The following is an 18,917-nucleotide window of genomic DNA, read 5'->3' as shown; positions in this document are numbered from 1 at the left end:
GTGTTTGTGTGGCAGTTTGTGTATGTATGAATGGGGGAGAGGGTCATGTGTAGGTGTGTAAGTATGGATGGTGTGTGTATGGGGGGGGTATGGTATGTTTGTGTGTGGGGGGGGGGTGTAATGGTGTGTGTGTTGGGGGATGTATCTGTGTGTGTGTGCCAACCAATGGGCATGAATTGAGAGGTTTTCATGCTGGTGGCCCCGGCTGATTACTCATTGGTTGAACAGACAATTTGTTGCCTGCAGTAGGCTATACAGAGCCCTGAAAGGGCCATGGTAGGAATTATTTATCATAAAGTGGACCATAATCGTGTTTAACCCTACTTTCACCTGTACTGTCTCATCTTAGTACTGGAATATTACATATATATTACAATATATTGCATATTCACAATTCACAATTCACAATTTTGTTTTGAATAAGATTTAGATAATAAATATGTCATAACATTATTAATTTGAAGCTATTTTATGAAATTTACATATGTGGCCCTCATAATCAAAATATACCCATTGGTGCATGACGTCCACTACGGTGTACAGTTACATTTTCACTCATAGGGAAAAAAGTACAAAACTATTATTGATAAAACTTTGATAAAAGTATTCCCTACAACATACTTAATAATAATAATAAAAAATTACCTGCATATACCATGTAGAATAAAATTAACTAACTGATATCCCAGAGGTTGTAGGGACCTGTCATGACCACTATCATCCGCCATTTCGGGTTTTTGATCCAATATTCCAAGTGGCAAATATACACACAGTACATAAAGGTTTTAGGAGACACTCCACTGGTGGTTTGAAGTAAATATTGCAAATCCAGTAGTTTTAAATTAAGTTTGAATATCTGTCCACTGTAGTGGACACCATGCATGAAATATTATCAGAATATTACACCTTCTAATGGGTGTCATTTATTAATCCTAACCCACTTAGATATAGCCAGTCTTCACATAATGGTGTGAGATATGCCTGCGACTCAGACTGAACCCTCAGCTGTACAGAGATAAAATAAAAGATAAAATAAATAAAATAAAAGTGTCCACAAGAAAATGGACATAAATATAATGAGATAATGGAGCCCTTGTCCCTATCTGAACATGACTTCAGTATACTCTTACCTGGTCACCAAAAATAGATGTACTCTGCTAAACATGAAATCAACATAAATCATAAAACTCTAATCAAATCCCCTCCCTCCACACACACACACACACACACACACACACACACACACACACACACACACACACACACACACACTCACACACTCACACACACACACACACACATTCTTAGACAGCTTTCTTAAGCAGCTTAGAGACTGTACAATGTCCTTCTTTTTGTTCAGAAATCCTATAAACTATGAGACTGATCTCAGCATCACTGGAAAATGTTCTCAGGGAAGTGTGCAAGGTCTTAGTCCTCAAGAGAGAGAGGACACAACTACTGTAGTTAAATAATTGGTACCCTGGATGGGAAGGAATTCTTCTAAATTCCACTTACACTGTACTGTTGAACTAAAAGGTGAGATAATGATACTGCCAACCCCAATATTTTGAAAAATATAGCTTGCTGGCATGACGCAGTGAAGATCCATGGGCTGATGTGGGTGTCGTGATTCAGACTGGAGACAGAAATGTCTTGCTTTGGGGAGTGCTGTGCAAGCAGTGGCAGTGTCCATACCACACTCAGGTCCAAGTCCTCACATGGACCCGGGTTCAAATTCAACAAACATGCCCGTTCCCTTACACTTTCAAAGTTTGCAATACTTCGGTTTGTCTGTAGGGACCCTTACCACACACTAGGCCCTACCACAGAAGTGTAATTATATTTTGAGCATTGTCAGTGGTATAAAAAAACGTTTTTGTTTTCTGACGTGCTAGCTGGCCCCCTTAGCTTTCACTATATGCCCATTCAGTGATAATGCAAAAATATCTTGCTCAAAAGTCTTAGCCTGAAAGCCAGCCGAACTTAGCCCCGCCCACATAATTTGAGGTCGAGAAGTTCAGTCTGGAAATGTTCCGTTGAGGAGCAACTGTGCCCGAACCAGAGCTGTTCGGACCAATGAAATTGTCTGGGCGGGGATTATGGACTGATGAGCAACAGTGCCTCATCTATCACGTCATCTGAGCACGCTTTGGTTGACTTTATTTTGCAACTAATGCCCTATGCAGACTACACGATTTCAGCCCAATTTTGCCACAATTTTGTCGTAGCCCACAAATTTCCAGTGTCGTGCCCAATTATGAAAAGTCGGGAACGACGCTGAACGTCGCTTTGGTACCCCAGTACTGATGACGTGCAGTCTGCACAGGGTTAAAGTATTGTTTGTGCTGGATGAAGGAACAAATGTACACAACCTTAGTCGTGCAGTGATTGGGGCAGCCGTGGCCAACTGGTTAGTGCTTCGGGGCTTGAAACCGAAAGGTTGCCGGTTCAATCCCAGACTAGTAGGAAAAATGTGTGCGGGGGAAGTGGTTGAGCACTGCTCTTTCATGCCCTCATCCACGGCTGAAATGCCCTTGAGCAAGGCACCCAACCCCTCACTGCTCCGAGCGCCACTGTAGCAGGCAGCTCTCTGCTCCTTGTTAGTATGTGCTTCACGGATGGGATAAATGTAGAGACCAAATTTCCCTTGTCAAAGTCAGCTTTATTGTCAATTTCTTCACATGTATTAGACATGCAGAGGAATTGAAATGCATTTCTCTCTATCCCATGGTGAAGAAGAAAAAAACGCAACAAGACAAAAAGTGCAACAGATAAGGACATTTTTAACACTAAACAATAAATAAGAAAATATCACAACACAAAATCACAAGACAATAACAGAAGAATGTAACAGTTAGCAAAGAAATTGTACATGATGTGTTGTGAGCAGAAAGATGTGCAAAAGTGCAATAATGCAAGAGATGTGTATTGTCAGAGTGCAAAATACTATATACAAAAAATGATATGGGATCAAAAGAGTATCTATACTATACTCAGCCCCCTCAGACTCTATACGTCACTCAGCCCCCCATAATTGTCCAAATTTCCCTAAAATTGTCTCAATTGTTTGTGGTATTTGTGCTGATTTGTGCCGTTAAAAGAAACATTTGTGCTAGACTACTATGTTCTTTAAGCTATTCCACTTTATAGGTTACACGCCTGACATGTCCAAATCTTCCCAAAATGGTCTCACTCGTTTGTGCTATGTTTGTGCTGATTTGTGCCATTAAAAATAATATTTGTGCAGCTATGTTTTTAAGGTATCACGCTTTGTTACAGGCATGACATCATTCAGCCCCTCATCAATGTCCAAATCTCCTTAAGATTTTTTTTTTTTTCAAACAGCCTACCCTGCTACTTATTTCATTGTCTTAGATTTCGCTATCAGGTGTTTTCAGCCTGACGTTGTCATACTCAAATTCTAGTCAGAATATGAGTCTGATACTGCTCCATTGGGACATAATTATGGGGCGTGTTTCAACTGATACAGGGGAGGAATGCCTCTGCACTCAATTGGATAGACCTAACCAATCAGAGCAACGAAATTGCTTACCGTGAGATGTAGGAAGAACACACGAATCATCCTCCACAAATGTCTTAACATTGTTTTCTGGTCTTTTATAAAAGTTATTGTGCCGTCAATCAGAACAAAATCTAAGAGATACGTAGTAGGGTAGGCTATTAGGAAAAAACTAATAGGCTATACCCCTTCCATTTTTAAAAATAATTCCGTTGAACACTGATATGCTACAAACATGTTATAAACAGCTGGGAAAGGCTGTCGCAATTCCCTTGAACAGGTAGTCAATCAGAGATTTCAAACGAACGAGGGAACAACAGGTCACAATGCAACATGCTGTTTTCCCTTAATGAAAGTGAAACCATGAGTTTTTCCACATCTCAACTTTGGCCAAAGTTTTCAGAAATAATCGTTTTCAGTGATAAAACCTCATTGAAATAATATACATTTTCCATATGGGGTCTTAGAAGCCATCTGTCTCCTTCTAGCCACAGCGTTTTGTTGCAAACATAATCAACCTAAGCGTGCTCAGATGACATGATAGACGAAGCGCTGTTGCTCACCTGTCCATCATCGTAAAGCCCGATTTGATTGGTCTGCCAGCTCTGGGGTGAGCATAGTTGCTGCACAATGGAGCAATGCCAGACCGAACTTCCCGACCTCAAATGTTGTGGGACTAAGTTTGGCTGGCACCCAGGCTAGGGTGTTTTACTATGGGGCACCAAATGTAACATGACTTGATTCGTGGACAGAATCACTTTTGTGTGACGATTCTGACGAAATACATATATTCATTACAAAACCATGCTACATCGTAACGCCTTTTGTGCACAGAATACACAAATTGGTTTGCATTGTGTCCACGAAACACTGAAGAGAGCACATCATTTTGTGGAGCAAATTGACTGGTGGCCTTTTCCTTTCGTGGACACAAGGCTGAATAGCCTGGCGGGCCATCCTATATCATTGAAATGTATAGTCTGGAATCGAATCATTCACCTGCTTAATCCAAGGGGCGGGCAGAGAATTGTCTTTCAAACTGCCTAGGCATGCAATAGGCCAGCGCTACGACCATATCCGTATCCGGTCGGCAAAACGGCAAATACATCCTTCTTCGAAAGGAATGACTTAAGTGCATTATGTTGCTCTACTTTCAAAGAAAAGCACAAGTCCAACTCCTCCAAAGTTGACGCCAACGCCTATTCAAACAACCGCTCTTCGTTCGCCATAGCCACCTTCCTTGTTGTTCACTGTCGCAGGATGTCGTTATCCTGTTAAGCCCGCCTTAAGACTCTCTAATGAAATAGAGCGCTGTGATTGGAGAACATCCACGGTGTTAAGCCAATAGAAATTTCTATGGTTCGATACTAGACGTACAGGCTGAGCAAATTAATTTGCCGCCGCTAGGGTGCGTCTAGATTTCTAGGCTAAAGGCTGAATGCACTATTCACTGTTGTAGACGAAATAAACTCTTTTTTTGGTCAAAAGTAATTCTGCCTACATAAATACAGACGAAATGCATAAGAGAATCACGAAATCAGTTTCGTGACCTGCAATACATTTCGTGAGTCAGCAGTTTACAGAATGAATTAGCCTATATACAGTGGGTTCCATTTACAGTTTTTTACAACTGTTTACACACGTTTTCAAAACTCCACACACAAAACCAACAATTGCTCACAGAAAATGCAAAATGCCTCAAATATCTCCACCAAAATGACACACAACATTCAAAATGTCATAAGCACATCTTTAAAGGTGCCATGTATAAGAATTGAGGTATGCTGTAAATATCCAAAAAATGAGCTACACGCATCAAAAGAATGAGAAGAAATAAGGGCATGATGTCATTAAAAAAAATGACAAGGTATAGTGCTGCAGAGATATCAACCTGAATTAGCATGCTAAATTACTAGCCACAGCCTGACAGGTGTCATAATACCAGTTTCGGCCATGGGAGGCGGTTTGCGGTAGCCTAGAAATCTAGACGCGCCCCTAGCGGCAGCAAATTACATTTGCTGCCAGGGCTAGTCTAGCAAGCCAAGCTAGTCTAGTTGGCTTGTGAGCTCCAGAAATCGAAACTTAATCAGGCCAATGAAATCGTGTATAGAGTCGTTAGGTGGGCTTAACATAATGATTGATGGCAGAGTTGCAACGGTTTGGCTTGAATTCCCTGCTTGAAAACAAATAAGATGGATGTTGCTGCTGGCAAACAGTGTGACACGAGTTAAACTTTTATTAAGTTGGCAAACGTTTGAACTAGCCAACTAGCTCCGCTGGTGGGAAACGCATGGGACTCATAGCGCTGCCGCTGTCCTATTGCGTGCAGAGGGAATTTGAAAGACAACTGATTATCCCGCCCCTCGGACTGAGCACTGCGAACGGTGAGTGCCCAGACCCTACATTTTAATGTGGGTCTGGCTCGTCAGGCTAGGCAACATAACCGCCAGCCAAACTGCAATACACGTCTCTCGGTTGTTACTCTAGGGTAGACCAACTCACTCTCTGGAGGTATACTGCCCCCATCTTTTATGGAACGTGGAGTATGAATTGATTTTTTGGCGGACATTACACATGGCACCTTTAAGTAGAAAATTGTGTGTGGTGTTTTGCAAAATTTGTTTTAGTACATTGAAAACTGAGTCAAACATTGAGAATTAGTGTATGGTTTTGCGGATTTGGTGTAGGGTTATGATGTTTGGAAGACATGTTTAGAAAATTGTGTGACAAGCAAAGATTTAGTGTGTAAGCAGTTGAAAAAACCTGTAGAAGTGGCCACTTTATTCACGCTTCCGGTGATTCACGCAGCTGCGTGAAATGTATGACAACTTTTCGCCACGAGGTGGCAGCTTAAGTCCGCTGTAGCATTGCCGGTAAACAGAGCAGCTAACTGCATTCAGAGGGCTTTGCAATGGCAGTGTGATTGGCAATCCGCGTACTGGTGCCGGGCCGTGGGCTGGACCTAACCAGTCCGCGAAAAGCAACTGCATAGGATTTCTCTGTATGATCTATGGTCTATGGTCTTCAAACTGCCTCCTCAACGAGTAGATTGCTGGTCCACTGAGCCACGAATGTAGGCTAGATTATGCCCGGTGCTTCTGTCTGTTAATTTTTCGGCACAACTAAATGGTGTTATGGAACAGCAGACCGAAAGAAAAAGAAACTAAATGTTTCCCTGATCAATACATACTTCTTAATTCATAAAATATAGAGGCATACCATTAGGTGGTAGCGATAGGCTGTGAGTGCTCGTTCAATGTCCTATGCGCGTCTGCAAGTGAAACTGACAAACTCTTGGGTAGGCTAAGCAACAATGAATGAAGTGGATTCCTGTAATGTTCATGAAAACAGCATAGCGATGGGTAGGCTATTATTGGTAGGCGCGCACTCCAGCGAGACGAGTGAAATGTATTTAAAACATGTATTTATGTCATCGCAATTAGACTATTGGCTACGATATAAGTTACTGTTAGGCCTACAACAAGTCGCGATTTATTAGGCTATCCAATTACTATGCTGTTTTCATGAACATTATGGGAATCCATTTCATTGCACGGAATGATGCATAGGTGCATTCCGTATCCGTAACTTCACGCCATAGGTACTTTTTTCTGCTTCCTGTGTGTGTGTGCGCTCGCGCGCGCGCGCGTGTGTGTGAGCCTGTGTCTGTGTGTATGTGTGGACCACCCTGCTCTACAACATGCACTGAGTAAAGTTGACTGTGTTGGCTTTGCACATTACCTTGCTGAACAGAGGGGGGCAGCAAAGCTTCACAACCAAATGAGACAATTCCTCAGGCGTTAAAGACAGAGAAGATTCTTTGCTCTTCTTCTCTGAAGAAGATTATATATTGTCTGAAGGTTCACACAGTCTACTGAGAAAAATCTGATGTTTAACAGAATTAATGTTTCTAAAACTGTGAAGTGATGGTTATTTCTGGTCCTTTTCACTCTGTAAAACTTGAATCTTGCATCACAGGACTAAAACATATAGCCATATGATGTGATGGCAGCATGAACATGTCATAGCAGTTATCATACTGGTCGGTGTATTTAGCTATTATGGCATTGTCTCTGACAGAGCCTTTGAAAGCTGTCATGGCTATGACTGACCATATGAGAGTGTTGGGGAAATCATTGGGCATCAACTGTCATGTCTAATGACTGGACCAAATATCCAAAAAAAGAGAAATCTGCGCCTTACACAGTGGCTATTGTCAGTGTTGGTGCGTAGGCTCCAAAGAAAACTGTGAAAAACAAGACTGGAGATCGCACTTAAAAGGTAGACCAGTCTGGTGAGGTTAATAAATCACTATTTGATCATATTCTTGTTCTCGTCTACCTTTTGAGTGCAATCTCCAGTCTTGTTTTTCTATAATGACTGGACCAGACATAACATGCTTGTGTCAATCATATAACACAGGGCTCAGGCAAATTCAACCTCCCTTACTACTCCCACACTGAGCGTGTTAGGGTTTGCATCTAAAAGCTGTGAGTTATGAACAATGTTCTTGTAAGATTGTTTGTAACAGTTCACCATAGTGTTTTTAATGGCCCATTTCCTGTTTTCCCTTCTTTGAACTGTTGCTGTGTGAAAACATGCCATAGCCGTATGTTGGATGTGTTATATTACTCTTCACAAATTGCTGAATCATACCTTTACCACAAAGTACAGTAAATCCATTGCAATTGCAATAAAAAGCATCTGTTCTAAAATCTCCCAGGATCAAGGTCCTTTTGTGGATTGCGGTCATTCAACCAGGACTTTGTAGGAGGACATACCTGTGACTACAAATAAAAGGTTTGTAAATATGTTCGTGACTAATTCAATGGATGTACTTCAATACATGTTTTTATATTCAGCAACCAGAAGACATAACCATAACACGATATGTCAATTCAATCAGTCATTTAAAAGTGGAAAATAGGAAAACATCTGGAATTAATTGTTCTTAATCTTGAGGAAGAAGACACGTTTTATTTTATAAAACGGTAGTGCCATGCTTGTAGGCTGAGGAGAGTCTGTCTCTACTGTCATAAAGTACAGCTGCATTAGACATCTCACTGCTGTGGGTGACTTGCTGAGCTAATTTATTTATTTTTTTGGCTCATGCTATTTTTACTTCAGCTGGAGGGCAGCAGTCGGGAAGCACATCTCTGCCCACTGTTGACTATTTCTGTCAGAGACTCTCTGTGTATTGTTCCCCGTGTTTTTAGGTCTTCCGGAGGAAAATAAATCAAATGATGAGAGTGCATGCCTGCCTTCTCCTCCTGTGCTGTGCCTGTCGGCTGGCGACAGCAGGTAATGAAAAACACCTCCATCCAAGCATCAACTCTCTGCTGCTCAGTCTGAAGTCTGATTTTTTTAACAACAAAGGAGGGGAGAGAATAAAAGGGCATTCAAGCCAGCCAGCTTGTCTAGTATCTCCACTTTTTAATCAATTTCATATGTAAGTCATGAGGTCTTCACTGAGCGCATTAGGGAGTGGAGACATGGTGTTCATGACTTGCTATTTCCGTGACTGCTGCAGAGACTAGACATCATGTCCTCGCTTATGGGCTGCCCTTGGTGAGCAGAGGAGGGCAGTCATAACATTTCTTCATTATTTTCCTTTCAACAGCAAGATGTCCTTATTGGTAATTAGATGTTAATTAGCAACAAAGAAGGTAATTATGTGCAAATTAGTGACGAAGATCACAAGATGACAAACCAGTTGATACTAGAAAGGTGTGATAGTGTATGAGCTGAATGAGTGCATGGATGGAGTGCAAATTTGATTTCCTGTACCTCTGCTCAGGGATAAGGGTGGTGCTGAGCCCCCTGGACACTGAGGGCAGTGTGAGTGCCCGTGTGGGAGGTGTGGTGTCCCTCAACTGCTCGGCGGAGGGCGGAGGCGTGTCGGAGCAGTCGGAGGAACTGGAGTGGCACCGCGATGGCCAGTTGCTTAAGCTGGACCCCCACAACCACTTCAGTCCCAGCAGGCTCTGCGTGCAGAACGTGACCACTGATGACCACCAGGTCACCTTCACCTGTCACCTGAAGAGGAACCCCACTGTGGCGGCCTCGGCGGAGATCAAAGTGCACTGTGAGTCCAGCAGCATGCAGGGCAGAAGTGTGCTCTCAGTAAGATCTGCACTTTTGCCCATTTCAAAGCAGGCATGGTTGGTGTGTGTGTGTGTGTGTGTGTGTGTGTGTGTGTGTGTGTGTGTGTGTGTGTGTGTGTGTGTGTGTGTGTGTGTGTGTGTGTGTGTATATGGGGTCCACTTTAGTCTGAGATTCTTGGCTTTGGTCCTCATTCTTGACATCAGAGGTTCTGAGAGCCCCCTGCTTTGGCATGATTCCTGCTCCACATGCCTGACTGATTAGCTGAATGCACATCATGTCTCTAATCAAGGGGCATTATAATTACACTGATTTTAATCAGGTGTGCGCTCAGAGTAGGGATAGCTGCAAGACATTCAGGGCAGTGGGCTCGAGAGCCACTGCTCTATCGTAACAACCCCAATTATCACCACTTTTGTTCAGAAATTCTAAAACAACGATGTTTTTTAACACTTCAAAATAACATTTACTAAATTAACCTTACATTTTTCAGTAGCCATAGATGTGTAGATTTGAACAAAATCTGGTTTGGTTCTTAACGGGAGCATTTACTGCCTGAAATACCCGATTTTGTTTACCACGCTCGGAGTTATAGTGCTGGCCTGATGGGTCGCCTATTTACACCGTTTCAACGGCACATGAACGGTTAGACCGAGAATTCTCGTCATGAAATTAAAATTCCACTGGAGCTCCAAGCGGTTGTGTACATGCAGCCTTACAACACTGTTTACAGCTCTTCGAGTCACGGTAAAATGTCATTTTTGGTACATAGCTAATTTAGATACACCTATGGTGGTGTGGGTGGTTGCGTTTCTTTAGGAGTCTGCTGTCTTGGTTTGTATAGAAATGGATATTAAGTGACACATACACGCAAGACGGTGGAATTACGGGACCGACGGTAATAGGGAGAGTTCCGATACATCCATTAAGGGTGCATCTGAAAATCAAGAATCCAGATGATGCTTTGTGCACCTGTACACCTACTCCTGTACACTGTTGATGTGCTGCATAGGTGTGCATATTGCAGGTGTCTGCATGTATAGATTGTTTAGATGTACAGCATATCTATGCATATGGATACACTATACATGTACTATGCACTATGTATGCACTATGCTGGACTATGTATACCTTACACTCTGCCCTGTCCTCTCTCCAGTTCCCCCTGACCTGTCAGGCAGTGAGTACATCAATGTGCAGGAGTCCCAGGATGCTTCGCTGTGCTGCTCAGTGTGGGCCTACCCGCAGGTGGCAGTGACCTGGCTACGGGATGACCAGCCACTGTACCTGGTGGGCCAAAGAAGATACACTCTCTACCAGGACAGCAGGGAGGCTCGACTCACCATCACTGGCGCCCAGCGGGTGCTACACCAGGGCCGGTACAGCTGTGTGACCCGTTCCTGGGAGTTTGGCGAGAGGTCCAAGACGTTTCACCTCCTCGTTGAAGGTCAGGGAGTAGAGACCATTTTCACGGGATTCACATGAAAAGATATTTCTGTTCATGCTCTAATGGTTGTCATCTCTCAAGATATATCAGAGGTTGTGTGACATAGAGAAGTTATGGTAGAACTTTCACAGACCATATGTACCTGCTGAAAAAAAGCAGCCTGACCAGCTTAAGGTGACTTGCTGGTTGACCAGCTTGTTAACCAGCTTGCTTTACCACCCTATGATGGCTGACCAGCTAGACCAGCAAAACTCTTGCGAAAACATACCTTCCGCTAGTTTATCCATCTGAATTACGATGGTAATTCAGCTGGTTTTGCTTGTCTTTGCTTTGGTTTTGCTGGTTTTGCTTTGCTTGACACCTCAAGCTGGTAATAAATATAATAAAAAAGAGGCAGTCATTATCAGTCATTCCTCTTTGTTGCTGTGGCTGTTTATGAACATGTAACACATTAATAGAGAAGAATCAGTACTGCATGAGATAGTATGAGAGTTGAGAGTAACAGGAAGTACAAGGAAGAGAGAGATATGGAGAGGGATAGAAGTTCCACTTATAATCTTAATCACTTATAATCCTTGTATTAAACTAGGCCTATTTATCGTGATAGTACATTCCAGCTAAAGCTAATTAGATAGATAGATAGATAGATGGATAGATAGATAGATATATAGATAGATAGATACAGTACCCTCCAGAATTATTGGCACCTCTGCTAAAGTTGACTAATAACCGGTATAAAAAACAATCTGTTGGTGATTTATTTTAATCTCACAATGAAAAAAAAATTAGGAAAAATCCAACCTTGAAGGGAATTTGAGGATTTTGAGAGAAAGGAAAATCTCATAAAGAAATAAATATATATTTTTTAAAATATATTTTTTGGCCTTTTATGCCTTTAATTTACAGGACAGTGGAGAGTGACAGGAAGCGAGTGGGAGAGAGAGTCGGGGTGGGATCCGGAAAGGACCACGGGGCGGAAATCGAACCCAGGTCGCCGGCGTACGGTGCAGGTGCCCCAGCCAGCCGCACCACGGCTGGGGCCTAAAATAAATATTTTTAACTAAAACACGTTGCTCATAAGTATTGGCACCCCTGAAAAATCTTATATACAAAACCTAACAGAAGCATTTTCCTATCTAATTTCATTTAAGTTAATCAGAGTGTCTGTGAACTTTCAGAAGTCATGACTTTCTTTTTCACTATGGTATGAAAAATAAAGTCACACAGAGGCTGAATCCTCTAGTCATCGGAAAGACAAGAGAATACACTTCATTTAAATAAAAAGAAAGTGTGTTGACATTTGTAAGTCAGAGAATGTCTATGACAACTAGGTACTTTGTTGAAAATGCCTATATTTACCGTTAAAACAATGATTAAAAGGTTCTAATTATCTGGAAATGTGACACACATGCTTGGACAAGGACCCATGGTTACAGACAAATGTATCATCTTGGGGTCACCAAGTCCCCCAAAAATTTTTCAAAAGTGACCTCACTGCTAATAGATTATTAGGGCATGCAGGTAAAAGCCTGTCCAGTCATTTAACTACCAATGTAAACGGCAGGAGTTACTGAATGGTACAGTGACTTTGTCTGGAAGTGTGGTCAATTGTCAGATGAAATGAAAATTGAGCTCTTTGGCTAGAAACACTTTATGTGTGTTTGGTGTACATAGAAGAAATCTGTCAATATCTGCCAAGACACTAAAAGTTGGTCATGATTGGATCATTCATCAGGTCAATGAACCAAAACAAACGTCCAGATCAAAACAAATATTGTTTGCTGAACACAAAAACATGCTTCAGACATTGCCATCTCAGTCAACTGATCTAAACTCCATAGGAAAACAGTGGGGTGAGTCAAAGAGGAGACTGCACAAGTGTAGACCTAGGAATCTGGACGATCTGGGGAGATTTTGTAAAGAAATCCGTTGCTTTGTATTCTCCAACTTTATGGGGTGTCATAGAAGAATATTACAAGCTGTTTTATTGGCAAAGGGAGGCTTAAGAAGGTATTACAAGCAGGGGTGCCAATAATTGTGAGCAACGTGTTTTTGTTAAAAATATTTATTTCTTTATGAGATTTTCCTTTTTCTCAAAAGGTTGGATTTTTCCTATTTTTTTTCATTGTGAGATTACAATAAATCACCAACAGATTATTTATTTATACCGGTTTTTAGTCAACTTTAGCAGAGGTGCCAATAATTCTGGAGGGTACTGTAGATAGATAGATAGAGTTTTACTTGCTCAAGGGCACCTCAGTCGTGGATGTGGACATGGGACAGTGCTGTTCAGTCACTCTCCCCACCCACATTACCTCCCAATTACTGTTGTTTTAAGATTAAAACAAGCATCTAATACTGTAGCTATGCCATGGCAGATGTCATGTCCTATGAATAGACAACTGATGTCCAATCTGATAATGTTACATGCCAGAACAGCCCATGGCACATGCTATCAAGCTGCTATAGAATCTCATTGCTGATAATGGGATCATGGCACTATTATATCATAAGAAATGTCAACTGTTATGACGTTCATAGCCATTTGAAATGGCTTCTAGTGAAACTACCTGTAATTTTGTACCTTCAACATTATTGTTTTTTTGTAGCTTATTTTCTCATAACTGTCTCTGAGTCCACACACACAAATACATCATAATCGGTACAGCATTGCAATGGTCATGATTGGATGAGTTTTCATGTGAGGAGGGTTTTTCATTATGTTTTCCCTCCGCTGTAGATAAGAAGATGGCCTTCCCGCTGTGGCCAATGGTCGCTGCTGGTGTGGTGGTGACGCTCACCGCTGCCCTGGCCGTGGTGGCCCGGTGGGACAAAGTCTCAAAGGTACGGCGTGAGAGAAAGAGAGAGAACCCTTCAAAGTCTCGAAGGTGTCATAGCACATCTGGTCTTAAAGTACACAGATACACACATAGTTATAGTTATCGTTCTTGGTGTGAAAGCCTCTTTATATTTTTTTCTCCCTTCTCATTTCTCCCTAGTGCTGGAAATAAGAGACCTCTCGGGAGCATGCCTGTGGATCATGCTTAAAATTCATATGAAATATTTTGATTACTTTTTGGTACTTTTAAAATAATGCATGAGATGTATTTGTGATAAAAAAAAAACAATTAAATCCCAACAAACCACAATGTTGTTTTACTGTCACAACATACACAACAAAAACACAATAAGTGACATGTTAATGAATGGTGAAGGACAGAGGATTACTTTTGTCCTGTGGACAAGGTGTACTGTATGTCATATAAGAGGTATCACATTGTTGACTCATGTAGGCACCCATACCACCTGGCTTAATCCTTCAAGTTACATATTGACTGAGGACAAGAGAAGAAAAGGAACAGGCCGGGTTCTTAGAATGACACTGTCACTATCAAATATTTGTCCAGGGAATAAAACCATTAAGCTCGGTTAAATATTGATGCTTTTGGTCAAAGGCACCGAATTGATTTAGTCGACTGACATCACTTGACACCAAGGTCTCTCACTCTGGAGAGTGCATAAAGGACACATGCATAATTCAGAACATTATGCATTATGTGATTAGATAACCTTTTTAGGCTGATTTTCAGGAAATATGTCCCAGAGTTGGGTCATTTTGATTTTTAAAAATGACATAGACATGAAGAATTATTTAGAACATTGTTATGAGTTTGATATATATTTGAGCAGCATCGCATAAAGAAAGAAAATATCTTTTGGAGTGGCTAAACCCAAGGTGCCAAGCTGCAAGGAGTTTGGAAAATGCTGTTTGAATAATCAGCCAGCCGCCGAGGTGGAATCAAGTGTTTCCCACGCTACACAGTCAATAGGAGCGATCGGCGTGGCCTTGCAGCTTTGACCCGCATTCTCGAGGCGGCAGGGTGAAGGAGATGGTGCTCCCTGTGATAAGAGCTGTTTGTGTGTATGTGTGTGATGCCCTGACCCTCACAGTAATTCCTCTCCAGCACCAGCCCCTCAACACTGGATGTCAGGCATTCCACAACCCCGTGCAGCCAGCCGGAAGGGACACACACACAAAGAGAGAGAGACAGAGAGAGAGAGAGAGAACAAGATACATTCTACTCTTCACTCTGTACTTTTGCACTTTCTCTCTGTCTCACACATGCACATACTGTACATACATACACTTTCTCTGACTGTCAAGCCCACACATATGTGCACATATATACCGGTACACTATTTCATGTGATTTCATTAAGTGAATTACACTTCAATCACACATTGGTTCTCTCATCAGTACTCTGACATTGTTTGGTTCTGACCACAAGTAAAACCTTTGCGGCGATTGTTTTATTTTGAAAGAACTGTCAGATACTCTGTGAATGTATTTTGAGAATGGAAAAAATGGTGGAAGGTTTCAAAAAACACAGAACATGACATAACTTCCTGAGTTTAGGGTGGTGATACCCATTCTGTTGATTTTCTGTGCTGTGACTTGTTAGCGGCATCAAAGGTCATTTATTAATCATGCCTGAAATATGCATCTATTGGCACTGGATGCACTGTAATCTGTATTCTGTCAACCTGTATCATGAACATACCTTGTCCAAGTAAATGTGTTAGTATCAGCTTAGTCTAATCCAAATGATGTTTTAAGTAACAGCATAATTCCATTAGCCAAGTATTAATACAAATGTGTACACATACTGATGTTGAAAGTCTACAAGAGTACAGGGTCTGAAACTGGCGCCGATAGCAAGCCTGATAACTTGATTTCAAACAATTAGGCCCTAACACAAATGATGGGTTAGGAATCATTTTAGCATTGCTAATTACATCATTAATTATAATTACCATGAGCTGTGCTGACACTGCACACTCCGGGCAGCAGACTTGTTGAGGACACTTGAAGTGCAGTTTTGCCAGTTGAGCACCACTCTCCACTTTGTTCAGTATTGTCTCGTCTATTATCAGTGCAATTAATTTCATTATCTATATATATATATATATATATATATATATATAAGTACGTAACCTCTAAAGTTGGCAAACATTTAAATATTAAAATATATGAGTTTTTCCACCACACCTTAAAACATGCAGCATTTAAGTATGTCTCATGTACTTTAATCGTGAATTAAAATCTTTAATTGATGTGGTCCTTTTCCAAGTGCCTGTGTGATTGATGAGGCTGAATAAACCACCTGTAGCAAGTCAAAGTGAGTCTCGTGTTTTGATTGCACAGAATTACGCGTAACCCTACAAGTGCCTTATGATAGCCTTACTACTTAGGCTGTGAAGAGTCAGAAGGCCCAGCACCCATCAAAGCTAATGGCATACTTATGGCTGACTACCTTCAGCCTGACCCCTGGTGGGAGATCTCTACAGTATATGATGTGTGTGTGTGGAGATTAAACACAAGTTTGCTGGCATACAGTAACAAGTATATTTGATAGCGTGAATATTTACTTTAATTTTTAAAAGCATGATGCATGAAGATGTTGTTCATCGTCATCACCTTCACCATCTGATGTTGGGCTGGCATATGATGCGCTCTGTGAGGGCTGATAGGGGTCTGACACATCGCCATGCAGAGCATGCAAGCTTATCATATCGCACCTGTTGCTTTTCAGAAGGCTGACTTTGGTGGATTGCATCAAAGGGATTGCCCTTGGCTGGGTAGACAGATCACACTGGATGTGTTGAGGTTATCATCTCTCCATGAAAGCATGGATATTCAGGTTCCCTGGGGCAGTGGGAGGGGAAAAAATAGGTTTTTTTCCCCTCGTGGATCAGCAATCATACTTTTGCATTGCGGTGAAAAGTAACAGACCATGTAAAAAAGGCAAAAATAAAATACTTTTTCCTCCATTGCTTAATGTTAAACCCCATTTAATGTTTGAGGGAAAAAGAGCTCTGGTTCACCTCTATTGGACGTGGTTGAGAAGACAATGAGGGAGACCAGGGGGGTGGGGTGGGGGGGGGGGTGGGTCTGCATGTGGGTATTACATTTCTGATTTAAACATCTCATTCAGCATTCAGATGTCATTTCACACTACAGGCAATCTTCCACACACAGGCAAATGGCCCTGGATTTGCATAAATATTACGAAGAGGTCCATCTAAAGCCACGTGATAATAAGGCTGAAAGAGTAATTAGAGTGATAGCACAGAGCCAGGGCTCATGGCTGAGTGAAGCTCTGGGCTGGAGAAGACAGATCAGGGCTCGCCATGGAGGAAACACCACCACAGATGACTCTCAATTGCTGACCTGGAGATGAGCTGACACAAAGGCTAAGGTTGGGAAGTAATGGCTGCCGATCTTTTTTGTACCGTGTGGGTCTGAATGCGAAGTGAAGGGAAATTGCTCATGATTATGGGTGAATAGCATGGCAAGGACGAGGGACCATCCAGGATAATAACATCTTTATATAGGGTGGATAGCTAAAAATAGTCTATAGTTGGAACTGGAGCTATGGCAATTGTATCTGTTGTTATTGTGGTACTGGAGAACTAAAGATTTCAGAATACTAAAGTCTCTTTGGAAGAACAAGAATAAGTGAAGAATACTTAAAAAAGAGTACTTAAGGCTCTGCCTCAATCCAGCAGTGTACAGTATAGTGCATATGTGTATATATCCAGTGTATATATCCAGCAGTAGTAGTGGAACTAATATATATAGATAAAAGTATATGAGAGGTCATTTGTACAACATTTTTGAAAATCCAAACCACACACCATAAAGCAAGCTCCAAAGAGTCAGTAAGATATCTTTCAAAACATTTATTACTGTAAATACACTATCCTTAATCCAGAGTATGCTGTGAAAGAAATCGGAACTTCCGAAAAACATCTGAATTTTAACATCAAGCACAAAACCATTCAGCAACATGAAAAACAAATGTAGAAAATGTGCAAGCATACTGACATCCTCCTTGATGCACATGAGTGTGTCCCATTTGCTCAGGTCTGAACAGAAACCACATGGATGTGTGTGACGGAGGGGATAAGGCTGGAGTTGGAGAGAGGATTTACAGTACATTCAAATATACCGCCCATAAAGCAATCACTCTCCAGCCACATAACATACATCAGGGTAGGTGGCCACTTTGAATGTCTTCCTATGCCAATTGACTGCCTCATCGGTGTATATGACTACTCTGTGAAAGTGCATTCTCTAAAACACCATGTCCAAACATGGGCAGTTATCCAACAAACATCAAACTGTTTTGTTCAGCTTAACATTCTGTAAAACCTATGAGAGGCCAATAATATCATAAAGACCATAAATTCATCATAAATATGTATTACTCTTGTGCTCTCTCTCTCTCTCTCTCTCTCTCACACACACACACACACACACACTCTCTCAAAGCCTTAAACACGCAATACATTATTTCGGAAATTTAAAAATCAATAGATATTCAAACAGGTCAAAATATATATACACTTGACAGGAATGTAAAATGCATACTTTGGTCAAGCAATAATAGTAATACTGTACAAACACAGGGTTTCCATCACAACTGACAAATTCAGTACTGTTTAAGGCAAAATCAACATGACAAGTTCAACAAAAGCAATTACCTTGTAAATATTTTATCCACATAAAGTACATAAAAATACCTTATAGAAAAATACATGTGTGGAGCATACACTTATTTATTATAGATTTCCTATATGGAATGACCAGGAGAACTGCTCATATCGCCACATACAAACTATATACAATCACCAGTGTTCTCACATTGACAGGAGCAAGTGGTTTATCCAATTGGATATGTGTTGTTGTATATAATTCCCTTGTCCACTACATTACTTTCATTACTAAGTGACTCTTATATTTGGGTGGATATATCATGGACATGGACTCTATATCAACTATAT

The 18,917-nt window shown here is 41.3% G+C and overlaps 1 protein-coding gene across 1 annotated transcript; it reads left to right on the top strand.

Annotated features, from left to right (window-relative positions):
- The first annotated feature begins 9,280 nt into the window (after nt 1–9,280).
- On the top strand, nt 9,281–14,080 carry LOC143121314 (transmembrane and immunoglobulin domain-containing protein 1-like). The gene is made up of 4 exons (XM_076281671.1): nt 9,281–9,632; nt 10,782–11,069; nt 13,810–13,913; nt 14,069–14,080. The coding sequence occupies exons 1-4, from the start codon at nt 9,281–9,283 to the stop codon at nt 14,078–14,080; spliced, it is 756 nt and encodes a 251-aa protein (XP_076137786.1).
- The last annotated feature ends 4,837 nt before the right edge of the window (nt 14,081–18,917 follow it).

The sequence above is a fragment of the Alosa pseudoharengus genome, unplaced genomic scaffold (assembly GCF_046254945.1).
Source record: "Alosa pseudoharengus isolate Yale_2024_CS ecotype anadromous, Long Island Sound unplaced genomic scaffold, YU_APseudo_1.1 YU_APseudo_1.1_scf_13, whole genome shotgun sequence".
Lineage (NCBI taxonomy): Eukaryota > Metazoa > Chordata > Actinopteri > Clupeiformes > Clupeidae > Alosa > Alosa pseudoharengus.
Note: the sequence above shows the minus strand (reverse complement) of the source record. Positions and strands in the feature narration are given on the sequence as shown.